The sequence below is a fragment of the Notechis scutatus genome, unplaced genomic scaffold, assembly GCF_049901735.1.
Source record: "Notechis scutatus isolate UNSWTSFEM ecotype Mainland unplaced genomic scaffold, rNotScu1.2 NSCUSCF61, whole genome shotgun sequence".
Lineage (NCBI taxonomy): Eukaryota > Metazoa > Chordata > Lepidosauria > Squamata > Elapidae > Notechis > Notechis scutatus.
Genome location: NW_028263165.1, coordinates 21,181 through 49,101, shown reverse-complemented (window position 1 = coordinate 49,101; position 27,921 = coordinate 21,181). Strand labels below are relative to the sequence as shown.

At 48.0% G+C, this 27,921-nt stretch overlaps 1 protein-coding gene and 2 long non-coding RNA genes across 5 annotated transcripts in view; 1 reads left to right on the top strand and 2 right to left on the bottom strand.

Moving 5' to 3' along the window:
* Positions 1–24,214, bottom strand: part of LOC148128465 (major histocompatibility complex class I-related protein 1-like) — a 56,419-nt gene extending 32,205 nt beyond the window's left edge. The window contains exons 1-6 of one of the 3 annotated variants that reach the window (XM_087949047.1): positions 23,703–24,214; positions 22,217–22,492; positions 7,204–7,491; positions 6,731–6,796; positions 5,457–5,605; positions 3,934–4,041 (exon numbers count right to left, since the gene is read on the bottom strand). In XM_087949047.1, coding sequence (XP_087805173.1) covers positions 3,949–4,041; positions 5,457–5,605; positions 6,731–6,796; positions 7,204–7,491; positions 22,217–22,492; positions 23,703–23,976 — 1,146 coding nt within the window. In that variant the 5' untranslated portion in view covers positions 23,977–24,214 and the 3' untranslated portion in view covers positions 3,934–3,948. Of the gene's footprint in view, positions 1–3,933; positions 4,042–5,456; positions 5,606–6,730; positions 6,797–7,203; positions 7,492–17,526; positions 17,593–17,942; positions 18,231–22,216; positions 22,493–23,702 lie in introns of those variants that run through there. The other 2 variants (XM_087949048.1, XM_087949046.1) reach the window with 2 other exon arrangements.
* LOC148128466 (uncharacterized) lies at positions 12,865–16,386 on the bottom strand. Its single transcript, XR_015746389.1, has 2 exons — positions 16,342–16,386; positions 12,865–14,257 (listed from the first exon to the last, which is right to left on the bottom strand). It is a non-coding gene; the product is annotated as an uncharacterized LOC148128466 (long non-coding RNA).
* Positions 24,215–25,227: 1,013 nt separating the features above from the next.
* Positions 25,228–26,703, top strand: LOC113432075 (uncharacterized). The gene is made up of 4 exons (XR_015746390.1): positions 25,228–25,236; positions 26,011–26,106; positions 26,215–26,435; positions 26,548–26,703. It is a non-coding gene; the product is annotated as an uncharacterized LOC113432075 (long non-coding RNA).
* Positions 26,704–27,921: the final 1,218 nt, after the last annotated feature.

Here is a 27,921-nt window from a genome sequence, read left to right as displayed (position 1 = left end):
GATGGATTGATGACTGCGTTCTTGTAGGAGTGTTGATATTTTTCTCAATGGAGAGAAGATAAGATTGGACTGATTTATTGTAAGTGTACTGACATTGGCTATTCAACACGGACTTTGCAAGCAGAGTATCCCCGACAAGACTTGACTGAAATTGATATATGACTAATGGACCATTTATTTGACTATGCTATAATTCTTAAAATGGAATAAACTATACTTTTGATAGCACAAGCGTATCTGTATTTTTACTGCGTGTTAACTAGAAAACTTATCTCACACATTTACCTGTCTTCCTATCTGACTTCGCTGCACATTCTGTTTAGTTTGTTTTCCTTAACACCCGTTGGGGAATACAGGCTTAACAGACATTGTCATTTTATAATTTTGAGACCACAATTTTTGCCATTTCTCTAAATCAATCCCATATCCAAAATTTTTCCCCCAAGCAACCATAGTTTCTTTAACTTGTTCTTCTTCTAGTTTAATTTCTAATAGATATCCATACAATGTTTTAATTACCTTTTCATCAGTACCTGTCAAAATCTTATCTAAGTCAGTCAGTTTATCATAGAAACCTTCTGTTTTAGAATCTTTATCATACCTTGAATATATTTGCGCATATGAAAACCAATTCATCTTTATACCTTGTTCCTCTAGTTTTTGCATAGATTTAAGTTCACCCTTTTCATTCAGTATTTCACCATATCTAACTGTTTGTTCCTTTTTGTATGTTATAAGATACGAGAATGCTTCAATATTCGATAACCAGACTAGAATTTTCAAATAACATTGTCTTTTACTCTTCTCCCAGTTTAACCACAGAGACTCCCGTATATAATGTCTTCTAAAATACCCCTGTGTTTTAGTTCCTTTGTACCATAAAAAAGCATGCCACCCCAACAACAAATCATGTCCTTCTAATGTCAACAATCTAGCATTTCTTAGTGTTATCCATTCCTTGACCCACATCAAATTTGTAGCTTGGTAGTACAATTCCCAATTAGGCAAACCAAATCCTCCTCTAATTCTAGCATCTTGCAAAAGTTTTAACTTTATTCTCGCTTTCTTACCTTGCCATATATATTTCAACACAATTTTATTTAAATCTTCAAAATAGTCTTTTCCAAGCCTAATTGGAATTGTTTGAAACAAATATAAAATTCTGGGTAATATATTCATCTTGATTGTTGAGATTCTCCCTATTAGTGAGAGTTGTAAGTTTTCCCATTTCGCCAAATCTAGCGCTATCTGCTGTTTAAGTTTAATATAATTATTCTGTTTTAATGTACTACATCTTGCTGTCAAATATATCCCCAAGTACTTGATCTTATTCGTGACTTGAATTTTCAATAGGTCTGCCAGTTCTTCCTTTTGTCTTAATAGCATATTCTTTGTCAAAATCTTTGTCTTATCTTTATTTATTTTCAAACCAGCCACCTTTCCATGTCTCTATCTTTTCTATCATTTTTGATGCTGTTTCTAAAGGGTCTTCTAAAATGAAAACCAGATCATCCGCAAATGCTTGCAGCTTAAATTCTTCCTTTTTGATTTTCATTCCTTTTATATTCTTTTCATCTGTAATATTTCTGTTTAACACTCCCAAAGTTAACACAAACAACAAAGGTGATAGCGGGCACCCTTGCCTTGTTCCTTTTCTTATATTAATCGAGTCTGTCAGCTCCCTCTATTATTACTTTTGCCATTTGCTTATAGTATATAGCTTCTATTGCTTGGATGAATTTTCTAGCAAAACCCATTTGTTCCAACAGTAATAGCATGAATCGCCAATTCACATTATCAAATGCCTTCTGTGCATCTAGAAATATCAGAGCCATTTGTTTTTCAGGATGTGCCTCGTAGTATTCCAAGGTGTCCAAGATTATTCTCATATTGTCTTTAATTTGTCTCTTTGGCAGAAATCCATTTTGATCAGGATGGATAAAATTATTTAAATATTTTTTTAGTCTTTCTGCCAATATTGAAGCAAAGATTTTGTAATCTGCATTTAGTAAAGAAATGGGTCTATAGTTCTTAATTTGTAATGGGTCGGCCTCCTCTTTAGGGATAAGTGTAATATAGGCTTCTGACCATGATTTAGGTATCTTCTTCTTTAACATAACTTCATTCATAACTTCTAGCAATGGAAGGTTCAATGATTCTTGTAATGTTTTATAAAATTCTGCCAGGAGTCCATCTGGGCCTGGTGCCTTTCCATTATTTTGCTTCTTGAGTGCTTCAGTTAACTCCATCATCGTTATGTTGCTTTCTAACATTTTTTCAGCCTCTTTAGTTCATTCAGAACTAAAGTTCATTCTTGTTAATGGAATGGGAAAAAGTTCTGTAGTCTGACACCTGGTGTGATACTTGTGAAAGATTGTTCACAACCCTAATAGCTATCAGACCACTTTTTATATCATCGGCATCAACATTCATTAGAACGGAAGGAAATTGTAATTTCTTTGTAAACCCTTCAGGGAAGATGAGACGGATGGTGTGTATACATTTGATAAGCAAACACATAAATCAAGAACTGTACAGCAAGTTATCATCCAAATAGTTTAGCTTTTATTGCTGGTGTTTTTTCCCCCAAACATTAATAAAGTTACAAAACATAAAGAAGTATACAAAAAAAGCAAAGGGGGAAAAAAAAAGAAAGGGGCAGAAAAAAGCAACATTCAGGAATTCAAATAAAAAGGAAAAGCAGAAGGGCATGTTTCTGCAATGTGGACAAAGATCTTCCTGGCAACTTCTTGGGAATATGCTCAATGGTTTCTCATATCCCCTCAGTAACCATTCCCAAGACCCTGAGGTTCCCCCATCTCCATCCAGGCATCTCCCTAAGGGAACTTGCAAGGCCCTCGTAGAAGAAGAGACCTGGCTCCATTCCTTTGCCACGAGACTTTTCCTGGGGTTGCGAGTGGCAAAGCTGCAGAGAGCCTTCCTTCGTGTCTCTGCTGAACTGGAACCAGCTATGTGACCACCTCAGCCAGGCACCCAAGACTCCTCCAGGGAGAAACAGTACAGGTGGAAGTCACAGTCAAGGAACATCACTTGGCCCTGGATCTGCTCCTCGCCTCCCTAATCTGGGGAGGGGGGAGGACACATAAGAAACCTCATCCTTTAATGAGATCTATGCTGACTGCAGCAAGAAGAAATACAAGGACAAGAATCGGGTTCTTTTGTAAAAGTCCCCAAACACAGCAAGGCTGGGAGGGGCTGCACAGGACCCCCACTTATTGTTACTTATATTGACTTACATCCCCTTCACAGTGCTTTACAGCTCTTTCTAAGCTGTTGACAGAGTCAGCATATTGTCCCCTACAATCTGGAGGATGGAAGGCTGAGTCAACCTTGAGCCGGTCAGGATCGAACTGCTGGCAGTCGGTGGAGTCAGCCTGCAATACTGCATTCTAATCACTGGGCCACCAGGGCTCTTAGGTGAGGTCATCAGAGCTAGAAGTGAGTGGGGTTTGCTCTCTTTTTAGATCCTAGTGACTTGCCCTGTCACTGTTGGTGGGGCTCTTCTTGGAGTTCCTTGATTAAACTGTTGTTTAATGTTAGCTTCTTTGCCTGTATTGGTAATTGTTCGATTGGGATGCTGTTTACTTGGTTGCTGGTCTAGTGTTAATCTTGGTGTTCATTTCTGCTCATATAGATTGCTGGTTAAAAGGTACTTTTTGTTTCCTTTGGGTGTTTGGACTGTTTCTTTTCAGTGGGATGTAGATGTTGTTTATCTCTATGTGCCTGTTGATGGCCAATTTGTCCACAGTAAGTGCCAAGCCTCCAGGAATTCTCTAATGTTTTCTGGATTTGGCTTGCTCGCAGTTTCCCAGTTGAAACGATGGTTGAGGCTATCCCTATATTGTGAAATCAAGGAGTTTTCATCATGTCCTCTGACAGCCAGTTGGTGTTCACGGATGCGCTTGGCTGGCTCCCATCCCACGTTTTTCACTTTGCACTCCCCTTTTCTTGCCTGCACAATGGTGACACTGAGGCTTCTGGATCACTCTGACTCCTGTGCACTCCGTAGGATGCCTTGTGCTTGAAAGAGGGGGAAAATGGAGAAAGTCAACACCCCCATATGTATGGGGTGGGGGTCTATTTCTTCTCTCCTCCCCTCAGCTCTCTCTTCCTCCCTCCACTGCAGCCTCCCCAGGCAGGAGGGGAGCAGCCAAAGAGGAAGGAAGGATTGCAACCCCCCCTCTCCCATGCACAAAGAGCTGCTGGTGGGGGCTTCCTCACTTCTCCCCCAGGGTTCCTTATGCATCCAGCTCATCAAGACCAAGGAGCCTTTTTTTTCCTGGATAGCCCCAGTTGACCTTTTCCTCTCCTCCTCCCCTCCAGCCCTTTTTTATTTTTTATTTGATTTGACAATTGCTTGGAAGATAATTGTTCAGGATAACATTGTTTACCCTAACTGGTTTGGGTAAAAAATAATAAATATGGTATCATGGTTTGTTAGTTAAAGTGTGTGTAACTTTAACAGCAAGAATGTAATTAAGGGTGTGGTTGTAAAAGCACAATATAAGAAGCGAGGCAATTGCAGCTCACTCTCTCTGGCTTGAAGATCCCTAATTACTGGATGGATTGATGACTGCGTTCTTGCTGAAATGGGGAGAGAAAAAGGAGTGTTGATTTCTCAATGGAGAGAAGATAAAGATTGGACTGATTTATTGTAAGTGTACTGACATTGGCTATTCAACACGGACTTTGCAAATAGAGTATCCCCGACAAGACTTGACTGAAATTGATACATGACTAATGGACCGTTTATTTGACTATGCTATAATTCTTAAATGGAATAAACTATATTTTTGATAGCATAAGCGTATCTGTATTTTTACTGCGTGTTAACTAGAAAACTTATCTCACACATTTACCTGTCTTCCTATCTGACTTCGCTGCACGTTCTGTTTAGTTTATTTTCCTTAACACCCATTGGGGAATCCAGGCTTAACAATAATATGTATAAGAATAAACATGAGTATGAATGCAGGGATACAATCTTTCCTGGACAGAAATCCCCCATTTCCCCAGGGTGCCCCGACTCCTGTTCCTGGCTCCTTCCCCGTCTCCCTCTCCCTCTCCCTCCCTCTCTCCCTCCCTCTCTCTCCCTCTCCCTCTCTCCCTCTCCCTCCTTCTCTCTCTTCCTCCTTTTCTCCTTCCCTCTCTCTCTCCCTCCTTCCCTCCTTCCCTCTCTCCCTTTCCCTCCCTCTCCCTCCCTCCCTCCCTCTCCTGCCTAGGAGCTGAGGGGCCGGTGAGGCTGAGCTGAGCTGGATCTTCCACTGCAGACCAGCCCATCAGAGGAGCCCCCAGGAAGCCAACAATCCATGACTACCTTGGAAAAATGTAATTCTCCACCCCAACAACCTTGATGGTCTTGGGTCTTGGGTCTATTTGAAGCCTCGAGTTTTGTTTCTTCAAGAGCAGCAATAGCCGGAAACAGCCACACTCACCTCTGATGTTGATTGAGGCAACAAGGGAGATCGAATCTCATCTTCTGCTTCATTCTTGGGGGGAGGAGGACCTCTTTGTGAAGGAGCCTGATCATGGCAGATTGCCACTTCCTGATAGTGGTTATTTCCGTGTCTTCTCCCAAACCAGCCTCACAGGTGGCAAAAAGAGAAGACAGCTAGTTTATTTGGGGGTTGGGGGGGAGAGCTCCTGCCTGAGCTGGAGAAGGATTTATTCTGAACACCTGCAATGAACTGCCATCAATGGCTCGACAACAATGATTCCAAACCACCCACAATCTTCTGGGTACCAGACAGATGGTATTTCCTCATATACTCTGGACTCAGAAGTTCTTGATTCCACTGTCGTAACATTTGTGACCCAATCTTAACCTACCCAGATCTAAGGAGGAGCAACTTCTGGCTGATCTTGAAAGTCTAATCTGGGCCTGGCTGGGTCACAGAATCACAAACAAGTCAAAAGAACCATCCTGGAAGAAGGAAATGGCAAAGCGCTTCCAAAATCTTGCTGAGAAAATTACCAGGAAGTGCTGAGATGCACTTGGTGAAACTCAGTTGAGGAGACAAGTCCTGCATCGTCCCTCCCTCTCGGGTCTCTTGCTCTGAGGAGGAGCAGGAGGAGCAGGAGGAGCAGGAGGAGCAGGAGGAGCAGGAGGAGCAGGAGAAGAAGAAGAAGAAGAAGAAGAAGAAGAAGAAGAAGAAGAAGAAGAAGAAGAAGAAGAAGAAGAAGAAGAAGAAGAAGAAGAAGAAGAAGAAGAAGAAGAAGAAGAAGAAGAAGAAGAAGAAGAAGAAGAAGAAGAAAAGGAGCTTCCCCCGCTGGACCTTCCTCCCTGCTCCTGCCTGTCCTCAGGTTCTCCCTCCATGGACCTCCCCTTCCATCAGAGCTTCCCTTTGCCAGGTGGCAAATAGATCTTCTTCAGGGATAGCATTATGGGTTTTCCAGCTTTTCCCAGAACATTTAAGGAAATTTTCCTTGGACTCCTGAGCTGCTGATATTTGCTCCAAATATTTGGCATTGAGGCCAAAGAGTTTACCTCCCAGAGAACAGGAATATATTGAGTTTTGCAGGAAGTGGAATAATAGCTGCATAGTTTCTTTTTCCTTTCTGGCCCATGTTCTAAATGCTCTTTATGGGGGAGGGTCTCATGGGGGTCCTGGCTGCAACCCTCAGAGAGCCTTTCTCCCATCCACACCAGCTCAGTCAACACAGAAGGACCCAGGGGGCGGGTGTTGGAGGGTGTGTTTGTTTCACTTACATATCAGGAAGGGAATCGCAACTACTGGGAGTAAGCCTGCTACAATTACCACAGGAATCAGCCACCCTGGAGATAAAGAAGGAGAAAGATAGTTCCGATCATTAGACAGATCCAGAGTTCCCTGAAGTGGAGATGCTGAACAGTGGAAGCCTTTCCCAACCTTCATTGGCCTCCAGGAAGTGCCCCCACCTGAAGGAAGCCCCTCCACTCCAAGGCTAAAGAGGGAGGAGGGAATGGCCTTGAAGGGCAGAAGGAGGAGCCACAATCAATCATCTCATCTATCTTCATACTGTTGCTATTAAATTACCATTTCCAACTCTTCTGACAGAAACCACTTCTCTCCCATTGCTAAATGGAGGACCTTTCCTGCTCTCCATCTGAAAACATGAGATGTTGCAGAAGAAAACTACCCCTCCAAACACAGATTTTCAAACATTTCTCTAAAATCTACTTCTACCCTCTCAGCTTCTCACCTCTTTCCTCCTTGAAAGCCAAGTCCAGGGGCTCCTGCAAGCCCTCGTGCTCCAGGTGACACCGAAAATGGTCCCTCTCCTTGGGGTTGATCTCAATGCTGAGCCGGACATAATAGGTCCCGTCTGAGTTTGGGACCATGTTCCTATGGAAGGTCTCGTGTTCCCAGATCTCTCCGTCCCTCCTCCAGGTGGCCTGGATCTCTTTGGGGTAGAAGCCAAAGGCCTGGCAGGTGAGGATCTCCAGGCATTCATCCACCACCTTGCGGGTCACCTTCCCCACTGGGGGCTCTGCAGAAACAGCCAAAATGGGATTCCTGGAATTTTGAGGGTTTCTGGCCAGGCGATTGAAGTAGCAAGACCTCACCTGGCCATCCTCTCCCACGGCTCTCTTTCAGCCTGTGGGAGCCCCCAAAATGGGCCATCGGAGCTCTTTAGGTTTATTTTTCAACAGGATACATGGAATTTGGGGTGAGGCTCTCACACTGGCCAACATAATCCCCAATTTGGCAGATTGATTCAATTTTAAACTCCCAAATTGAAGTTGTTCCGGTTGTTCAGATGGAAATCAGGAACAGACTGATAATTTCCTTCCCACCCCAACACAGGACTCTCTGCAGCAACACAAACCTTCATTGCACGTATCCGGCGTAGTTTGATGGCCCCTGATTGAGTGCAATATAAACAATGCAAATGATTTTTTTTCTGTGGACCATCAAAATTTTCTTGAGGACCACCAGTTGGTGACTCCTGCCCTAGACAGCATTAGAGTCTATATAACCCCCTTCCCACCTGGGGAGAGGAACCCAATTTCTCCTTTATCACACAAGGAGAAACCTCTTTTACTTCCATTACTCCTGTTTGGCTGCTCTCAGGCCATGTAGAATTTCTAAGTGAGGGAGAAAATCAGGGGTTTGTGTGTGTGTGTGTGTGTTTTGTCTTTCCTTTTCAGGCAAGAAAATCTCACCACTACATCCCCTGCAACCCTGGAGACCAAAGGAGGCACTGCCTCCGCTCACCTCCAGCCAGGAGGTCCAGTTTGGATAACTTCAGCTCGGTCCTGAAGACCCACTCCGGAGAAAGAAAGGCCTCCTTCTCCCCGTCCTCCATCCAGGGCACCAGGGGCTCCATCTTCCCTGTGAGGCTGTCAAAGCGAGCGATGGGCTGGTTGTCCAGGTAGCTCCTAATGGAGAACTGAGGTGGCCCCCTGCTGGGCTCTGGCAAGTGCAGGTAGAAGTAGCTCAGGGAGTGTGAGGGTGGGCCTGGAGAGGGAGGAAGGAGAAGGGCAGCATTGATTGGGTGGGGTTGCAGTTTTCCCTGCAGCTCCATCCCCTCCAACATCTGTTTTTTTTAAAAAAAAAATATTTTATTACTCAGAAAACAGTTAAAAACAATGAACTTAGTGAAGTTGGCTTGACAACTTCAGGTTTTCTTTGTGAATGATTTTTGTGGTCTGCCTTGTTATTTTCTGTAAGTAGCATTTTACTTGTTGTCGGTTCGGACTTGGCAGGCAGAGCGTGTTGGAATGCCAAGGACGTTATCAGTTCCAAAGAATTAACTCTGTGAAGTCCGAGTCAGCTTGCCTGCCTGTGTTTGTGTGAGTTTGTACTCTTTCATCTTTTGGGAAAGAAGGAAGGTGAGACAGAACATATACATATATACATTAGTTTGCTCCTGTATTACCTTTTCCAGAATCGTTGGTCCTATTTTAATCTCATACCCTCAATACCCTCTCAGCAATTCTTTTCCCAACTTTAGACCTTCCTTTCTGCCCGCACCAGTGATAGAATCGATCCCAAATGAGGAAATAGGCCGACGGTCCAACATCTTAAAGTCACACTGCACATTTAGATAAGATGCAGGCCACAAGATCTGAGCGGCTCCCCAGAGAGGAAACCCTTCCAAGCGAGGGGAATGTTTGCTGGATGGACGGAGCTGCTGGCCCCTTGCCCAGGCAGGATAAGGACAGGAGGGTGGAGCTCTGACTCCTCTCTTTTCACTCTTCCCTGCAAACTCACCGCGAAAAGCTCCAAGCACGAAGGCCCCCAGTGCCGCTCCCAAGAGCCAGAGGGGCGCCCCGTGCAGCAGCAGCATCGCCCTCCAACCACACGCGCCTTTGCACCGGCAACCGAAGAGGCCGTCCGCCCGTTAAGGAGGAGGCGCTGAAGCGCTGCTCCCGGTTGGGTCCCGTCGGGATCCACAAACAAAGTCCAACTCTGCCCAAATTCTCCGGGTCCGAGGAAGAAGAGAGAAAACGGCGCTGCTCCCTTGCCGTCTCCGGGGTTCCTGGAGAGAGGGGGGAGAGAGAGAATGAGAGGGAGGGGGAGAGAGAGGGAAAGGGAGAGAAAGAGAAGGGAAGGAAGGAAGGAAGGAAAGGAAGGAAAGGAAGGAAGGAAGGAAGGCAGGAAGAAAGGAAGGAAAGAAAGGAAGGAAGTAAAGGGAAGGAAGGAAGGAAGGAAGGAAGGAAGGAAGGAAGGAAGGAAGGAAGGAAGGAAGGAAGGAAGGAAGGAAGGAAGGAAAGAAGGAAAGAAGGAAGGAAGGAAGAAGGAAGGAAGGAGGGAAAGGGAAGGAAAGAAGGAAGGGAAGGAAGGAGGAAAGGGAAGGAAAGAAGGAAGGGAAGGAAGGAGGGAGGGAGGGAAGGAAAGGGAAGGGAGGGAGGGAGGGGTCCTAGGAGACGCTGCCCCCAACAGGTAGGCTAGCGTTGAAGCGTCCTGGCCACGCCGGTTGTGTGAACGCAGCCACCGCGATGCCCTCCTCGCTGATTCTCCTGGCGAGGCTCTCCGATCGATCCCCCTTCGCCCCCCAGGCCTTTGGGGGAACCTTTGGGCAGAGGGGGGCGGTCGATGATCTGAAGGGGGTCGCCGCCTGTTTGGGCAGCGTCCGGCCCGGACCTCGCTCCCTTCCGCCAAGGAGCCGCGCTCTTTCCCTTCGCTGCTTCTCACCCTCCGCAGCCCCCGGGCGCCTAAGGAGCTTTTGCACCTGTAACTGCTGGCTCCTTCGCTCCGCCTATGGCAGCGCCCGGTCTCCGCCCTCGCCCCGTCCCTTCGGCCCTTCTCCCTGCCCCCTCCGAGATCCTCTGAAGGTGACCGCCCGCATAAAAGCTGCGGGTTCGCCTGGGGGCTGTAATAAAAGTTTGCTTTCCACGCCCATAAGAGGCGCAACGGGTTGGAAGCCAAGCAGATCCTGGACGGTGTGTGTGCCTGGCTATGCCAGAGGATTTAGGAAAGCAGCCCCACATCTGGGCCTCTGCCTGCCCCCTCCCCTCACTTTCCCCCTCCGACCCACCAGCCAGAGTCCCTTGAAGGGAAGGCCCTGAGGACACTTGTATCCCAGACTCTCTTAACTGCCAGCTGCTCTTTCTGCACAGTCTTCCAGGAGGAGCCCAAGAGACAGCGCCCTGCAGTACTCTAGCACATTGGTTGCCAATCAGTGGGCCAGGGACCACTGGTGGTCCACAAGAAAAATTTGGTGGTCTGCAGAGAAATGTCACCCCCAAAAGCAATTAATCCAAGCTGCGCAGGAACACAAGGCTGCGCCGCCCACATGGCCGGCCCGTGGGAACACAAGGTTTGCGTCACTTGCATTGCGAACAACGTGAGGTAGTGAGGGGAGGGGGAAAGGGGCAGGGGGTGGGAACTTGCCCCACTCACCCCATGTACCTCGCCTGGCCACTGGGTTGCTTCTTTCCGCTTCTTTCTTCTGCTTTTGGCTGCGTGCAAGGAAAGCAGCAAAAGTGTTTCTTTCTCTCCCCCAAACTCCACCAGAAATGAGTCTTTGGGACCCTCCAAGGCCTCCTGCTCCAAAAGGCTGCGCACGTGCGACAGGTCTCACAAAGACTCATTTCTGGCGGAGTTTGGGGGAGCGAAAGAAAGACTTCTGCTGCTTCTGCTGCTTTCCTTGCATGAAGCCAAAAGTCTCTCTCCTCCCTGCCCCCAGAACCTAGCTGGAGACAGTATTCTGTGATCGAAAATAAAGAATGATCGATCGGTAGGAAAAAGGGGTGGGGAATTTTCCTGAAGACCTTCTTAGGGGATTTTCCCAGGGTCTCTGGTCTGTGGAATTTAAAAGGATGAGTAGGATGGTCCCTGAGGTCCAAAAGGTTGGCGACCCCTGTTCTAGCATGAGAACGGCTGTGGGAGTCTCGCTCAATGACAGAGGGGCAGGTGGGGTAGCAGCCAAATGGGATCCAAAGGATTCCTGGCCAGGATTTCAAGGCCTCTCCTCCAGGAGGACTTAGGTGGCTCTGAGGGTGGTGGGAGGGAGCAGTTTTCAATGCAGAGAAGAGTCTAAGCCCCTCCCCCAATTGGCCCATACAGCCTCACTGCAAATTTTATTCTTCTGTTATTTTTGTCTCTGTTGAAAAACCTTTGTACAGCTCCTCCACCCTGAAAACAAAGTTCTTGGCAGCACGTGGAACAAAAAAAACAATATATAGGCCTAAAGGAAACGCCATAAAACCAAACAAGGAAGGATAAAAGGAAATAAAAAAGAGATCCCACATCCTTCCACTCTGACCTACCCAGCACTTGGGGGAACAGGCAGGTCATGTGTGCCCTCTAGAGAAGATTAAAAGGGGGAGAGAGAAGGGGCTCCAGCACCTGGATGGGAAATACCGGAGGGATACTAGAGAGAGGAGTGCAGCCTTAGCTCCCCGGTGAATGATTTGCATAGGCCTTGCAAGAAGAAAAGCCCTTCCCTCTTTGGGTTAAGGCCCCTCCCTTCCCCAGGGCCCCAGGAGGGACCCCAACCTGCCTCTGGGAGGTGAAAAGGAGGCTCCCCCCATAGCCTTCATCATCCCCCAGCAGACTGTGACCCTACTTATCCAAAGAGGGGAGCTTTGAGAGGGGTCCCATTGAGACTCATCATTTGGACAGGTATTTCCCGTTCCCTTCCATGTCAGGAAGGGAATCCCAAGTGCCCCATTAATGGCAACCAAAATCCCCAAGGAGAACCAACTGGGGGTCTTGGAGAGTGGGGAGGTCCTTGTCTTTCCTATGCAGGAAAGGATCTCTCACCGTTGCAGCCATTGGCGATCAAACAGTATTTTTCTTTCCTGGGATGGGGCTCATCTCATCCACCCAACCCCCCCAGCCACCCCACCTCCCCCTTTCTGGTTTTTCCCCCGCTTCTCTCTTGTGTCCCTGAAGCTGAGGTGATTCTCTCTCTCTCCTGCCTTGTTTGACTTCTGCTCTTCAAAAGTTCTGCCCTCCTCTCTCTACCAGGAGCCTGAACCCCCTCTATACCCCCAAACACTCTGGGGAGTTTGAGAGCCAGTTGGAGGAGCTCTTGCAAAATGCCAGGAATCCGCTTGCCCAGATTTGGCTGCTACACCGCCGGCCCTTCTGTCACTGGGCAAGAGCCCCACCTCCATTCTCATCTAACCCTCCAGGTTAGATCATTGCAGGGCGCTCTCCCTTGGGCTCCCCTGGAAGACTATGCAGAAGGAGCAGCGGGGAGTTAAGAGAGCCTTGGGTCAAGGTGTCTTCAGGCCCAGCCTTTCCATGGACCCTGGCTGGCTTGTCAGAGGGGAAAGCGAAGGGAGGGGGCAGAGGCCCAGACGTGGTGCTTTCTCAAACTCTCTGGGATAGCCATCCCACCTACCCCCACCAAAGATCTGGTTGGCATACTGTTGTTATTCTCAGAAGGGCGGAAGATATAAACAGCTGCGGCTTCTCTATTTATTTATTTATTTGATTTGTCAATCGCTTACAAGATAATAGGTGTAAGTACAAACATGAGTAAGAATACAGGAAATAGGTACGAATAAATGGAGACATTAGGACAGGGACGGTAGGCACAATGGTGCAGCTATGCACGCCCCTTACAGACCTCTTAGGAATGGGGTGAGGTCAGTAGTGGTTAGTTTGAGGTTAAAGAAGGGGAGGGTTAGAGGATGTAACAACAGAGTCAGGTAGTGCATTCCAGGCCTTGACCACTCAATCCACAAGTGAAAGGGACCCCGTAACATTTGTATTTCCAGTGCTGCAATATTGCTCTTTTGGCTGAGGTAAAGACATGGAGAATCCATTCACTTTGTCCTGTTGTTAAATTCCAAATACGAGGTATAAAGTTCAAGAGCATATTGTCCTCTTAAAATTGTAGCTTTTGTTCCAGGGTTTGTTTTTTTTCAAAACTTAGCTACAAAACAGTAGAAAATTCCAAAAAAAAGTGCAGAAAAAAAAAGAATTCCAAAGGCAGAGAGTGGTAGGGAAAAACCACTCTGGGAAATGCAAAAAGAAGAAAAAAACAAAGGGAAAAATTGAAGGAATTGTTTTGGTAATGGGGCAGAAAGATTGACAGCTCTTCCCAGCAATATCAAGGGTCTGAAGGCAACTTGTTCCCCAGCATTATAAAGTTGCTTCTCTCTTGGATTAGTTTCCAACCATTGGTTCTTCTCCTGCCCTTCAGTGCTTTGGAGAATAATTTGAAGAAATAAGTTCCCAAGTCTATGCACATGCAAGCACACACACACACACACACACACTACAGAGTCTAGGCACAGTTCAGAAGGCAAGGTGCACGCCCAAAGTCTGAGAAGCAGGTCTGAATTGGAAGTCACGTGAACAGCCGTCACAGAGTTACAGTCCCTGCATGGCAGAGGGAAAGTGTGGTTGTTTGTAACACTGCTTTGTCCAAATGCTGGACTCCTGAGTTATAGGCTACGGAGTGGCTTCAACCATCTCCATTGCGCCTGTCTCTGTTCAGTGGTGGAGGAGGAGGCAGGTCTCCTCATCCCTCCTGATCAGCAACTGCAATCCTTCTCCATCCTGGGTTTCTGGCTGGGACTGGGAGCCCTCCAGCCGCAGCTGCCTCTCTCCCCTTTCCTCTCCAGCCAGGTGCTCCTCCGGTTGTTCCTCTGAGGCCCCTCTTAGGTTCCTGGGCTCCCTTCTTCCTCCAGACCCTCCATGCCTGGCTTGGCCTCTTCCAGAAGTTCCTCCAGGCCCCCCTCTGAAGTCTCCAGAGCTGGCCCTTCCACGTTGTCTGAACTGGCCCTTGAGGAAGCCGTCCGAGGTATTTCCTCTCCTTCCCTTAGCTCTGCCTTCTGCCCACAGCAACCCTGTGGGGAAGGAAGCAACCAAAGAAGAGAAAGGTGGTCAAGGTGCCTTCAGGCCCAGCCTTTCCATGGACCCTGGCTGGCTTGTCAGAGGGGAAAGCGAAGGGAGGAGGCAGAGGCCCAGACGTGGGCTTTCTCAAACTCTCTGGGATAGCCATCCCACCCACCCCCACCAAAGATCTGGTTGGCATACTGTTGTTATTATCAGAAGGGCGGAAGATATAAACAGCTGCGGCTTCTCTATTTATTTATTTATTTGATTTGTCAATCGCTTACAAGATAATAGGTGTAAGTACAAACATGAGTAAGAATACAGGAAATAGGTACGAATAAATGGAGACATTAGGACAGGGACGGTAGGCACAATGGTGCAGCTATGCACGCCCCTTACAGACCTCTTAGGAATGGGGTGAGGTCAGTAGTGGTTAGTTTGATGTTAAAGGAGGGGAGGGTTAGAGGATGTAACAACAGAGTCAGGTAGTGCATTCCAGGCCTTGACCACTCAATCCACAAGTGAAAGGGACCCCGTAACATTTGTATTTCCAGTGCTGCAATATTGCTCTTTTGGCTGAGGTAAAGACATGGAGAATCCATTCACTTTGTCCTGTTGTTAAATTCCAAATACGAGATATAAAGTTCAAGAGCATATTGTCCTCTTAAAATAGTAGCTTTTGTTTCAGGGTTTTTTTTTTTTCAAAACTTAGCTACAAAACAGTAGAAAATTCGAAAAAAAAGTGCAAAAAAAAAAAAAAAGAATTCCAAAGGCAGAGAGTGGTAGGGAGAAACCACTCTGGGAAAAAACAAAGGGAAAAATGGAAGGAATTGTTTTGGTAATGGGGCAGAAAAATTGACAGCTCTTCCCAGCAATATCAAGTGTCTGAAGGCAACTTCTGTTCCCCAGCATTATAAAGTTGCTTCTCTCTTGGATTAATTTCCAACCATTGGTTCTTCTCCTGCCCTTCAGTGCTTTGGAGAGGAATTTGAAGAAATAAATTCCCAAGTCTATGCACATGCAGGCACACACACACACACACACTACAGAGTCTAGGCACAGTTCAGAAGGCAAGGTGCACGCCCAAAGTCTGAGAAGCAGGTCTGAATTGGAAGTCACGTGAACAGCCGTCAGAGAGTTACAGCACCTGCATGGCAGAGGGAAAGTGTGGTTGTTTCTAACACTGCTTTGTCCAAATGCAGGACTCCTGAGTTATAGGCAACGGAGTGGCCTCACCGATCTCCTGGGTTTCTGGCTGGGACTGGGAGCCCTCCAGCTGCAGTTGCCTCTCTCCCCTTTCCTCTCCAGCCAGGTGCTCCTCCAGTTGTTCCTCTGAGGGCCCCTCTTAGGTTCCTGTGCTCCCTTCTCCCTCCAGCCCCTCCATGCCTGGCTTGGCCTCTTCCAGAAGTTCCCCAGGCCCCCTCTGAAGTCTCCAGAGCTGGCCCTTCCACACTGTCTGAACTGGCCCTTGAGGAAGCCGTCCGAGGTATTTCCTCTCCTTCCCTTAGCTCTGCCTTCTGCCCACAGCAACCCAGTGGGGAAGGAAGCAACCAAAGAAGAGAAAGGTTTGCATAGTCCCTCCATACAAACAGGTCCTCTCTGAGAGAGGGACCTTCTAGGAAGGGGTCCTCACTCCCCGCCCCCCAAGTGTTTCCATCCTCTTGTCTCTCTTATACCTCCATCTAATCCTCATCAACAAGCCTTTATCCTACATGGCCTCCCCCATGTTTTCCAGCCCACCATCTCTTTCTCCCCCTCCCCTCCACTTCTTCCTGGACAGAAATCCCCCATTTTCCCAGGATGCCCCACTTCCTGCTCCTTTCCTCTTTCACTCTCCTTCCTTGGAGCTGGAGGGCCGGAGAAGCTGAGCTTTGACTGATCTTCCCTTGTAGAGCAACCAGATCAAAGGGTCCCCAAGAGGAGGGGCTGAGCCCCAGAGGAGCTTCAGACCTCCCACCATCCCTCCATGGCCGCCTTGGGAAGACTTTCAGGATGAATTCCCCACCCCAACAATCCTGAAGGGGTTGGCTCTCAGGTATCCTCCAAGCCCCGAGTTTTGTCTCTGAAATAGACTTCAACAACAGGGAGGGCTCACCTCTGATGTCATTTTGGGTGGGAGCATCGCCTGTGATTGATTTTCTAGTGCTTCCCAGACCATTTAGGGCAGGGGTCACCAACCTTTTGGACCTCAGGCACCACCAAACTCATAATTTTAAATCCCAGAGACCACTAATATAAATTTTGACTGACGGTGGCTTGCTGACATTGGTGGGAGAAAGAGAGAGAGAGAGAGAGAACTCTGATCTAACCTCTCTCTCTAACCCCCCCCTCTCTCACACACAATCACACAGAGGCAGGGGTGGGATTCAAATTTCTTAACAAATTTCTTAACCAGTTTCAAATTTCTTCACCAGTTCTGTGGGCATGGCCTAATTTTTGGGTGTGGCTTGGTGGTCATGTGACTGGCTGGGAATGGCTTGTATGTAAATATTATAAATATTTTTGTAAATATTGACTTTTTTATTTAAAAAGAGCAACTTTTATCCAAAATCAGGCAAAGCAGGCAGGCAGATTGAGTTGCTCACAGAATCAGATTCATTCAGAGACCTATCTTTCTGCCATTGGCTACCTGAGTCTGCACTGAATAATAGAGGCTTCAGTCCTAAGGAAGGTTCGGCTCTGCTTAAAAGCTCTTAAAAGCTCTTAAGATTAGTTAGAAGGCAAGAAATCCAATGATTTCCTGCTTTCTAGCTAATTTAAATCTCCTGGCACAGCAGAACGGATGATGGTCAGGGGGAAAAAAGGAAAAATAGCAACTTAGCAGGCAAGTTTGCCAGGTAAGGAATGAGTGGGTGGGGAGGGTTCCCGTGGGCCATGTGGGTGGCACAGCCTTGTGTTCCCATGCAGCCTGGATTAATTGCTTTGAGGGGTGCTCTGGGGTGACATTTCTCTGCAGACCACCAAAATTTTCTCCTGGTCCACCAGTTGGTTATCACTGATTTAGGGGACTCCTGATATTTGCTCCTCTGTCCATTGAGGCCAAAGAGGCTTCCTCCCAGATATGAGGAATGTGGAACATTTTGAGGCTAACAAGGGTTGAAAAAACGGCTGCGTAGTTTCTTCTTCCTTTCCAATTCCTGTTCAAAATGCTGTTTCTGGGGAAGGGTCTCGTGGGGGCCCTGACTGCAACTCTCAGAGAAGCTCTTACCCATCCACCCCAACTCAGTCAACACAGAAAGACCCGGGGGTGGGTGTCAGTGGATGTGCTTGTTTCACTTACAGATCAGGAAGAGAATCCCAGCTCCCAAGTTTATGACTCCCACGATAAGAATCCACCACATTGCATCTAAAGAAGGAGAAAGAGGCCTCTGATTAGAGAGATGCTGAGTTCCCCCGAAGGAAGTGCCCCCACCTGAAGGAAGCCCCTCCCCTCCAAGGCTGCAGAGGGAGGAGGGAATGGCCTTGAAGGGCAGAAGGAGGAGCCACAACCAATCATCTCATATATCTTCATACTGTTGCTATTAAATTACCATTTCCAACTCTTCTGACAGAAACCACTTCTCTCCCATTGCTAAATGCAGGACCTTTCCTGCTCTCCATCTGAAAACATGAGATGTTGCAGAAGAAAACTACCCCCCCAAACACAGATTTTCAAACATTTCTCTAAAATCTACTTCTACCCTCTCAGCCTCTCACCTCTTTCCTCCTTGAAAGCCAAGTCCAGGGGCTCCTGCAAGCCCTCGTGCTCCAGGTGACACCGAAAACGGTCCCTCTCCTTGGGGTCGATCTCAATGCTGAGCTGGACATAATAGGTCCCGTCTGAGTTGGGGGCCACGTTCCTATGGAGGGTCTCGTACTTGCAGGCCTCTCCATCCCTGGTCCAGGTGGCCTGGATCTCCTTGGGGTAGAAGCCAAAGGCCTGGCAGGTGAGGATCTCCAGCCTCTCATCCACAACTTTGTAATTCATCTTCCCCACTGGAGGCTCTGCAGAAACAGCAACAACACCAGAGTTCCCAGAATTTCTAGAGTTTCTGGCAAGATGATTTTTTTTTTTTTAAAAAAAACAAGTTTTATTAATTTTTGAAACACACAAATTGTCATTATTCATTACATGTTTAAACCTTTTTTCATTGTCAATTTAACAAGTCAGATAAATTATAATTCTGTTTTAAACCATTTCCATACAACATACCAAAACCTCTTATTCAATTTCTCTTTACTTCTCTTTACTCTTATTCAATATCATTATTATTATTTCATCTGTTTCCTTCTGACTTAGTTACCATTATTCTCAATCTATATTTCTACAATTTTTAACTAATTCTCCCCCAAAAAGACATATACACACAACACACAAAACATAAAAATCTTTTTGGAAAGTAACTTGGACCCAGGTATCTCTCTCTTCATGGACTTCAATTATATTCATGCTCATCTTACATATCATTACTTATTTTATTTACCATTCTAAGCCTTCTATATTAACTTCCCCACATATTTCACACTTCTTACTTCTATCTTAATTAATCATCTTCATTTGAATCATTATATTTATATCTTTTGTCCATTTTTTATCATCCCTTTGTCTCATTCCTTATATAAAAAAAAGAAAATAAGTTTCTCCTGAAATCATTAATCAGAGTATGATGCCTTTCTATCCCCCTAAGTTAATCACATTAATCTTTAAAATAATATCTAATACCCAATCCGATTTTGCTTGGTACATTCTATCTAACTAATACATCCAACATAATTAAGTACATAATTAGACAATAAATCCAAATATTAAAAAGATACTATAATAAAAATTTTATAATAACATCAATACCATAGTCTTATTAAACTCTTTAATTAAAACAATATTCTAAACCTCCCCTATTATTAAGTTTTAAAGCCAATCATTTTTAAACATTTTAACATTTTAATCTCTTATCAACTCTTAAATCATTACAATACTACCATCTCATCTTATGTACCTTGCAAAATCTTTTTTTTTTTAAAAAAATTATACTTTATCCATTATCCAAAAAAATTTCTTTTTTCATTTAATTTCAAAACATTGTAGCTTTTCTCCACCTTTTCCCTTTCTTTCTTCTCCCAACAAACCTTTCTACCCCCTTCCTCTAGCCTCTGCCTTGCCAGCTTCCCTTCTCTGTCGTATTCCTTTTCCCTTTTGTTTACTATCATCATATTGGTTTTGCACCTTATTTTTCCCTTTCTTAAATGTTTTTTAGATCTTAAGTCCTTAAGTCCTTTAATTTTCTTCTTTTCTCTTCTTTTCTTTTCTTTCTCTCTTCCTTCTTTCTGGATCAAGTTCTGAGATTCATTAAAAATGGCTCCTTTCTTTCTTTCTTGTTCCTCTGCTGTCTTCATCTGTTGTAATGTTTGTTGATAATTAATAAGCGCCATTTCTAAAAAAAAGGAAAGCTTCTTCCACACCATCTTTACCATTTTTTTTGCTTGTTCATATTCTTTTCTTAGTTCCTCAACAGAAAGAGCCATTATAAATCTTTTCTTTTCTTTTCCCCTTCTTTCTTCTTAGAACAACCAGAATATTCAAAAGAAAATAAAAAAAATAAAACAGTCCCAAAGTTATCAGTCAGTCCAAACCAAGGCAGAGTTCTCACTTTCTCCTTCTGGGGTAATATCAATCCAAGAGAAAGAAAGTCCAAATCTGTTTAAAATCTTATTGCAATATATTCTAGTCTTCAAATCCTTAAGGCATCTGCTCCAACAAAGTCTTAGCATACAAATGTTTTCTTTTTAATCCTCTCTCTTCCCACTCATCGCTTAAAACCAATTTTCACCTAAAAGAAATAGGTTTCTTAATATCCAGTTATTTATTCCGTAGGAAAAGAGGGAAAGCTATCCTTTCAGCACCTTCAAACAGCCGCTTTTTTCCTCTTCTGGCAGGTATTATTCAGAAAGTCATACTTTTCAGGAATTTTATTAGATATGTCTTAGAGTCCTAGGAGCCAAGAAAAACTTTCTCCTCTCAATCACTTTCTCCACTTCCTCCTGCACATTCTTACCCGGCTGCCAGCTTCTTTGTGGCGGCCATTACAGACCGCCGCTGCACCGTCCTGGGAAAAGGGAGTTCTGCCGGCCAGGGAGGGAGTCTGCAGCACCCCCAAACCCTTCTCCGGATCCCCTACCTTCAGCTGCCCCTGCAGGGCAGCTCAGCTCCGCACCGGCTGGGTCGGAGCCCCAAAACGGCTAGCGCAGCAGGGATCGCGCAGCTCGCAAATCCCTGCCGCTCGCGAAGCCGACAAACCGGAAGTCCTGGCAAGATGATTTATTAACCTACTCTCCAATAAACAATTTGGTTTCAGAAAAAAACTATCCTGTAATCTGCAACTCTTACACTGCAAAAACATATGGACGACACAACTCGACCAGGGCAAAGCAATAGACGCAATCTACATAGACTTCTGTAAAGCCTTTGATTCAGTGGTACACGACAAACTACTCCTAAAAATAAAATCCTATGGTATCTCTGGACAACTGAATAACTGGATAGAAGCATTCCTGTCAAACAGACAACAAATGGTCAAAATCGGGAGCGTACTATCAAATCCAGTACCTGTCAATAGTGGTGTCCCCCAAGGCAGTGTTCTAGGACCAACTCTCTTCATACTCTACATAAACGACCTCTGTGATCATATTAAGAGCAATTGCGTTCTCTTCGCTGATGATGTAAAGCTGTTCAATACCACAGACAATACTGCTACCCTACAAAAAGATCTTGACTATGTATCAGAGTGGTCAAACAAATGGCAACTTCAAATCTCAACAAATAAATGCTCTGTCTTACATATTGGCAAAAAAATCAGAAAATAAAATACAAGCTGAATAGTCAAGATCTTGTTGATGACTCAAGCTCTGTAAAGGACCTTGGAATACTCACCTCTAATGATCTAAGTGCTAGAGCCCACTGCAACTACATAGCCAAAAAGGCATTAAGAGTTGTTAACCTAATCCTACGTAGCTTTTTCTCTGGTAATATCACACTACTAACCAGAGCATACAAAACATTTGCTAGACCAATACTCGAATACAGTTCATCAGTCTGGAACCCACACTACGTATCTGATATTAGCACAATTGAGAAAGTCCAGAAATATTTCACAAGAAGAGTTCTCCACTCCTCTACTCGTTGTAGAATACCTTATGCCACCAGACTTGAAATTCTAGAACTTGAAAACCTTGAATTACGCCGTCTTCGGTCTGACTTAAGCATGGTATATAAAATCATACATTGCAATGTCCTACCTGTCAATGAATACTTCAGCTTCAACCATAACAACACAAGAGCACACAATAGATACAAACTCAAAGTAAACCGCACCAAACTTGATTGCAGGAAATACGACTTCAGCAATAGAGTGGTCAATGTCTGGAATACTCTACCCGACTCTGTAGTTTCTTCCCAAACCCCAAAAACTTTAACCTTAGACTGTCTACTATTGACCTCACCCCTTTCCTAAGAGGCCTGTAGGGGGCGTGCATAAGCGCACCAACGTGCCTACCGTCCCTGTCCTATTGTTTCTCTTATTCTTTTATTTTTCTTATATGTACCCATTTCATGTATTCACAACTATGTATACATTTATACTTATTATCTTGTAAACAATTGGCAAATCAAATAAATAAATAAATAAATAAATAAATATCAAGTCCTCCTTTGGCCCCCCTCTCCCTCTGTTCCCTCTCCTCCTCTGAACCTGTGGGACCCACAAAGATGGGAACATTGGAGTGAACGTCACTGCAATAGGACTAGAACATATTTTCCTGCTCAGTTTCTTTGTCTTTATTTGGGGGCATTGAAGATGATTTTCCTTCTGTAATATGATGTGAGATACCTCCTGACCCTTTTCTGCAGAGGGTGGATTGGCTATGTAGGACAGAGATAAAATGGGGGAGGGGAGCCTATAGAAACATGATCAGTGGAGCCCCTTTTTGCCACTCACCTATCTTCTCCAGAGTCTTGTTCTTGTAGGAAAGGTATCTCTGCAGCCTCTCAATGCAGGTCTCCTCCAAAAAGACTTTACTTCCCTGGGACCATCTTGGATCCACCTCCCACTTCTCCTTGACCTTCTGGGCCTGGGGCTGAGCTGTCACCCACCTGGGGGTCTCCTTGTCGAAGCTGATGAAGTCCATCCCATCGTAGCCATAGTGCAAAAACCCTCCTTTGCTCCCATCTTCCCTGAGCTCACAACCCAAATTCACCTGCCAGGTACGAAGCCCTAAAAGAGACCCGGAGGAGGTGGAGGTGAATGAAAAGGGTCCAGGATTCCTCTCCTTAGAGAATAAATAGAGTTACCTTCTCTTCCCACCTGGGGAGAGAAACCCAGTTTCTCTTTTTCCTCTTTATCAGACAAGAAGAAATGTCTCTTACTTCAGTTAACCCTGTTTGAGGTCCGCCATGAAGAATTTCTGGGTGGGAGAGAGAATTGGGGAGGGGTGGCCTTCTTTCCTTTCCAACAGGCATTGATGTCCCTGGCTCTGCTCACCTCCAGCCTCGTGGTCCAGGTTTGATAAGTTGTCCAGGTCAGCCCTGAAGATCCACTCAGGGATCCCAGACTTCTCCTTCTCTGCCTCCTCCATCCAGGGCACCAGAGGCTCCATCTTCCCATTGAGGCTGTCAAAGCGACCGATGGGCTCATCATCCAGGCAGACCTTAATGAAGAACTGGGGCAGCCCCTGACTGGGCTCTGGGAGTTTCAGGTAGAAGTAGGACAGGGAGTGTGAGGAGAGCCTAGAGAAGGAAGGAGAGGAGAAGAGCAGAATGGGGGAGGTTCAGCCCTGAAGCTCCACCCCTTCAACAGTTCATTGTCACAAACAGTCTCTCCCCAACAAGTTCTCTAAAATGGAACAAATTGTCCCCCCTTTTCTCTTCTGCTTGGGAAGATACATTGGAGGGAAGAGCCCCAGCAGCCCTCGGAGGACCCTGGGAACATCTGGGCAGGGCCACATCTGGTTAAGTTGTTCCTGCAGCTCCTCTGGGCTCTGGGGATTCCCAGGCAGCTGCTTGTGGGCCTGACCTCCATGGCGACCCCAAACACCCCACAGTGGGAAGAGCCAGGTAGGCCCTATTTACATGGAAGCTAACAAGGGAGCTGAGGATCTTTCCAGCGAGGGCAAAGTTTGCTGATAAGGGGGAGCTGAATGGTGAGGACTTCGCCCAATGCCCAGGCAGGAGAAGGAAGAAGAAGAAAGGGCTGGAGTCCAACTTCGCTTTTCACTTTTACTCTCTGTAAATGGGAGCCGATTACAAATCAGATACCAACGTTTTTAAACCAGATTCGGTGAAACGGAGGAAAAGGAAGAGTTTTCCTTGTGCGAATGGAGTTTGGCATTGAGGGGGATGGGGAGAGAGAGACCCGACCCAGGACATGCGCTGCCCCCACTCCCCGTCTTTTGCCCCCCCTCCCGCCGCCGTCGCCGCCAACTCACCGCAAAGAGCCCCAGGCCAGAAGGAGCCCAGCGCCACCAAGAGCAAAAGGAGCGCCCGGTGCAGCGGCATCCCTGTCCATCCGCCCTTCGCGAAGGACAAGCCGCTTAGGCGCCTCTCCCGGTCCGGGTCCCGTCCGGATCCGCAAAGTAGCCCAACTCTGCTGAACTTCTCCGTCCCGTCCCCGAAGAACCAAAACAGCGCTGCTCCCTTGCGCTCTTCCCGGGCCGTGGAGGAAGGAAGGGAGACGCTGCCCGCAGCCACCTCCTCGCTCATTCTTCTTCCGAGGCTCTTCGATCGATCCCCTTCGCCCTTTCGGGCTTTCGGGGAGCTTTAGGCAGAAGGCGGCCCGTCGATGATCTGAAGGGGATGGCCGCGTGTTTGGGCAGCGTCCGGCCCGGACACAGTTCCCTTCCGCCAAGGGGCCGCGGTGGACTCGCACAGAAGCCGCACCCGTTTCCTTCCCTGCTTCTCAGCCCCGCAGCGCGATGGGCAAGAGAACAGAGGGGACCGGCAAAAGGAGCCTTTATAAACTGCAACTGCAGGCACCTTCGCTCCGCCCAGGACAGCGCCGCCCTCCATCCTTCGCCCGCCCTCTCGGCCCCTATCCTGCCCGCCCCGAGAGCTCCGCTAAAGTTCTCCGCCCGTCCAAAGTTTAGGCGTCTGCTTTCTTTTGCACGGGAATCGAAGGCGAAGTCCGCAGGTGTTTACTCTATCCTGTTGGCAGTGGTTAGAGTGCATTACTGCAGGCCACTTCTGCTGCCTGCCGGCTGCCTGCAATTTGCAGTTCGAATCCCACCAGGCTCAAGGTCGACTCAGCCTCCCATCCTTCCCAGGTGGGTCAAATGAAGACCCAGATTGTAAGGGGCAAATAGGCTGACTCTGTAAACCGCTTAGGAAAGGGCGATAAAGCGGTATATAAGTCTAAGGGCTATTGCTATCTTCAACCGTTCCGCGAATAGCAATTGGATGCCAACCAGGTTGGTTTCTGGGGGAGGGGTGGTTATGCCAGAGGGCTTGGGAAAACAGCACCATTTCTGGGCTCGGCCCTCCCCTCCCTTCCCCTGGGACAAGCCAGCCAGAGCCCCTTGGAGGGGTGGCCCCAGGGCACTTGGAGCCAGGCTCTCGAACTCCCAGCTGCTGTTTCTGCTTAGTGCTTCAGGGGAGCCCAAGGGACAGCGCCCTGCGCTACAGGTAGTCCTCAACTTACAACAGTCTGTTTAGTGACTGTTCAAAGTTCGCAACAGCAAAACTGACGAATGGCCATTTTTTAACCACCTTTCCATGGCTGTGTGATCAAAATCCAGGTGCTTGGCCACTGGTTCCTACTTATGACTGGGTCACACAATCCCTTTTTGCAACTTTCTGACCGGCAAAGTCCATGGACAGGAGCCAGATTCACTTAACAACCGGGTTACTGACTTATCAACTGCAGTGATTCACTTAAGAACGGTGGCAAGGGAAGGTCGTAAAGGGCACAAAACTTACTTAACACATCTTCACTTAACAACATAAATGTTGGGCTCAATGGTGGTGGTAGGTGAAGGATGACCCATGCGTGCCCCTGAAGGAAAAACCATAAAAGCCCCAAAAGAAAGAATAAAAGGAAATTTTTAAAAAGACTCCACATCCTTCCCCTCTGGCTTCAGTCTACCCAGCGCTTCGGGCTACAGGGAGATCACGAGGGTCCTTGGGAAGATTCAAAGGGGAGGGGAAGCTGGTGGATCTCCAGGGGAAGGTCTTGGTTTCTCGAAAAGCAACACTTTGAACCAGAATCAGCAGGAAGAGAAGCAAGAGCAAGAGCAGGAGGGGAGGAGCCATAGGAGGAGCAGGAGGAGGAGGGGAGGAGAAGCAGGAGGGGAGAAGGGGGAGGAGGGGGGGAGCAGGAGGAGGAGCAGCAGCAGGAGGAAGAGGAGAAGTCCTCTCTGGAGGAGCAGGAGCAGGAGGGGGAGGGGAGGAGCATGAGGAGAGGCAGGAGCAGGAGCAGGAGGGGAGGAACCATGAAGCTGCAAGGGGAGCAAGGTAGGCACCAACTCCCTGGGGCACTGCATCAGGGGTCACCCAAAGTCCCCTGAACAATGGGAAGAGCTACCAAGGGCAGAAGAGAACCAGGGCTCTTTTTGGGCAGCGAGAGAGGAGAAGGTGGGGGAGACCAATTCTCAGTTGCTCTCCTCCTCGTGGGCCCCTGCCTGTCCCTGGGACCCTCAGCAGGGCCTCTCCTTGAGTGTGGCACAGGGTCCCCCCTGGTCCCCTCTGGGTGGGAGCGCTGCCATTTGGGACCCAGGAATGGCACCCTCTCCTCCGCGGTAGGACTTGCTGGATGGCCTCCTGGAGCCCTTGAGGAAGGAGGAGCAGAAGTTGCTGGAACAGAGGCAGGCCGAGGAGCAGAGCCGGCAGGAGTGCCAGGTGGGTTTCTTGGGGAGGGGGCAGGAGACAGTCCCCCAGGGACGCTGGTTCTGCAGCTGGGAAATCTCTCCCCTCCCTCTGAGTCCCCCCTCTTCTTCTGCCCCACAGGAGCTACTTGCTGCCGAGAAGCAGCAGGTGGGTCTGGCACTGGAGTCCCTGCAGGAGCTGCTCCGGGAGAGGCACCTTGGCTGGCTGACTGAGCAGGAGGAGAAGATGGAGGCCGAGCGGGCGGTGACCCTGGCCAAGCTCTCCGGGGAGGCCTCCCGCCTGCGAAGCTGATGGCCCAGACGGAGAGGAAGTGCCGCCAGCCGGATGGGGAATTCTTGCAGGTGGGGGGGCCCTTGCTGGCCTCAAGGGGGGAGCAGAGGGTCCCAGGGGGCGGAGGGGGGATCGGCAACCTTTGCGAGGGCCGGCACCCATTTCTCTCTTCTCCTCTTTCAGGACATCCAGGACACCGTAAACAGGTAGGCGCCGTCTTGCCCTTCCCCACCCCTGGCTTTGTGGGTCAGTTTGTGCCCAGAATTCCTGGAGCAGCCGCATCCTTTCGGATTTTGTGGCCGAGAGATGCTGGTTGTGGGGCCTTTGGTGCTCTCAGAGCTCGACTGACTTCTTGCAGACCTTTCATTACCCGACTAGGCAACACCATCAGTGCTGGGAGGGAGTGGCTGTCAGCATTGTAGCAACCCTTCATTCCACCCAATAACTCTGAAAAGTTCCTTTTATTTGGATAGTAACCGGGACATCTGTGGAATTCCAAATCTGAAAGTTCCAGGCTTCCTTACAATAAGTAATTACTACATATCCATCCCCTGAACCCATCACCACATCCCATGGCCCATCACCATCCGTCCCAAAGTACAACTTCCTTTTCACTAGGCACAACACTACGTGACATTGAACCAGCAAAAGAATTTTATTTTGTCTAGGTATACTCCAATGAATTCCCCCCCTCACTTTCCCAGGCTCAATTGTGGCAGCGTGGGAGCATCGAATCTCAATATGGCTTCTAAAGCTGACAGGCGTCCCCCCTTGAAAAAATCACGTCCTGGAAGATACAATAAACAAAACAACTAGGGTTAATCCCCCCCCCCCCCCCCCCCCCCCCGTCCCCGCCGGCCTAAGAGGGCCAGGGGCGAAATGGGGAAGCGCCCTCCCCCCACCCCCCCCCCTCCCCCCCCCCCCCCCTCCCCCCCCCCCCCCCCCCCCCCACCCCCCCCCCCACCCCCAACCGGCCCCCACCCGGGCACCGCAAAAGCAAAAAACCCCCAACCCCCCCTCAAAAACCAACACCCCACAAAAAAAGGAAAAAGGGGGAAAACGCCCCCCCGCGCCCCCCCCCCCCCCCCCCCCCCCCCCGCGATGCCCTTTACCCTCTCCTTCCCCCGGAGCCCCCTCTGTCTGCTGGGACCTTTTTGTAATTTGTTTATCCACCCTTCCTGCTTGCCCCCCCCCCCCCCCCCCCCCCAATTCTTTCTCCTCCAACACCCTCGCCCCCCGAGGGGGGGGCCCCGGGGGGGGCGGGGGGGGGGGGGCCCCCAAACCCCCCCCCCAAAAAAAGGCCCCTTTTGGGGAGCCGAGGGGGGGGAGTGCGGGGGGCGGCCGCGCGGGGCCGCCCGGCCCCCCCCCCCCCCCCCCCCCCCCCACGGCTGATCATGGTGGAGCGCAGAGAGCTCCCTACCCCCGCCAAGCGCCTTTGCTGCAGACCCAGGTATGGTGCTGGCTTCAGGCTGGGTGAGTGGGCGTTTCAGCTGCTTCTCGGGTGGGGGAGCTGCCTCCGTAATTTCCATGGTTCGCGATGGTGCCTCTCTCTCAAGC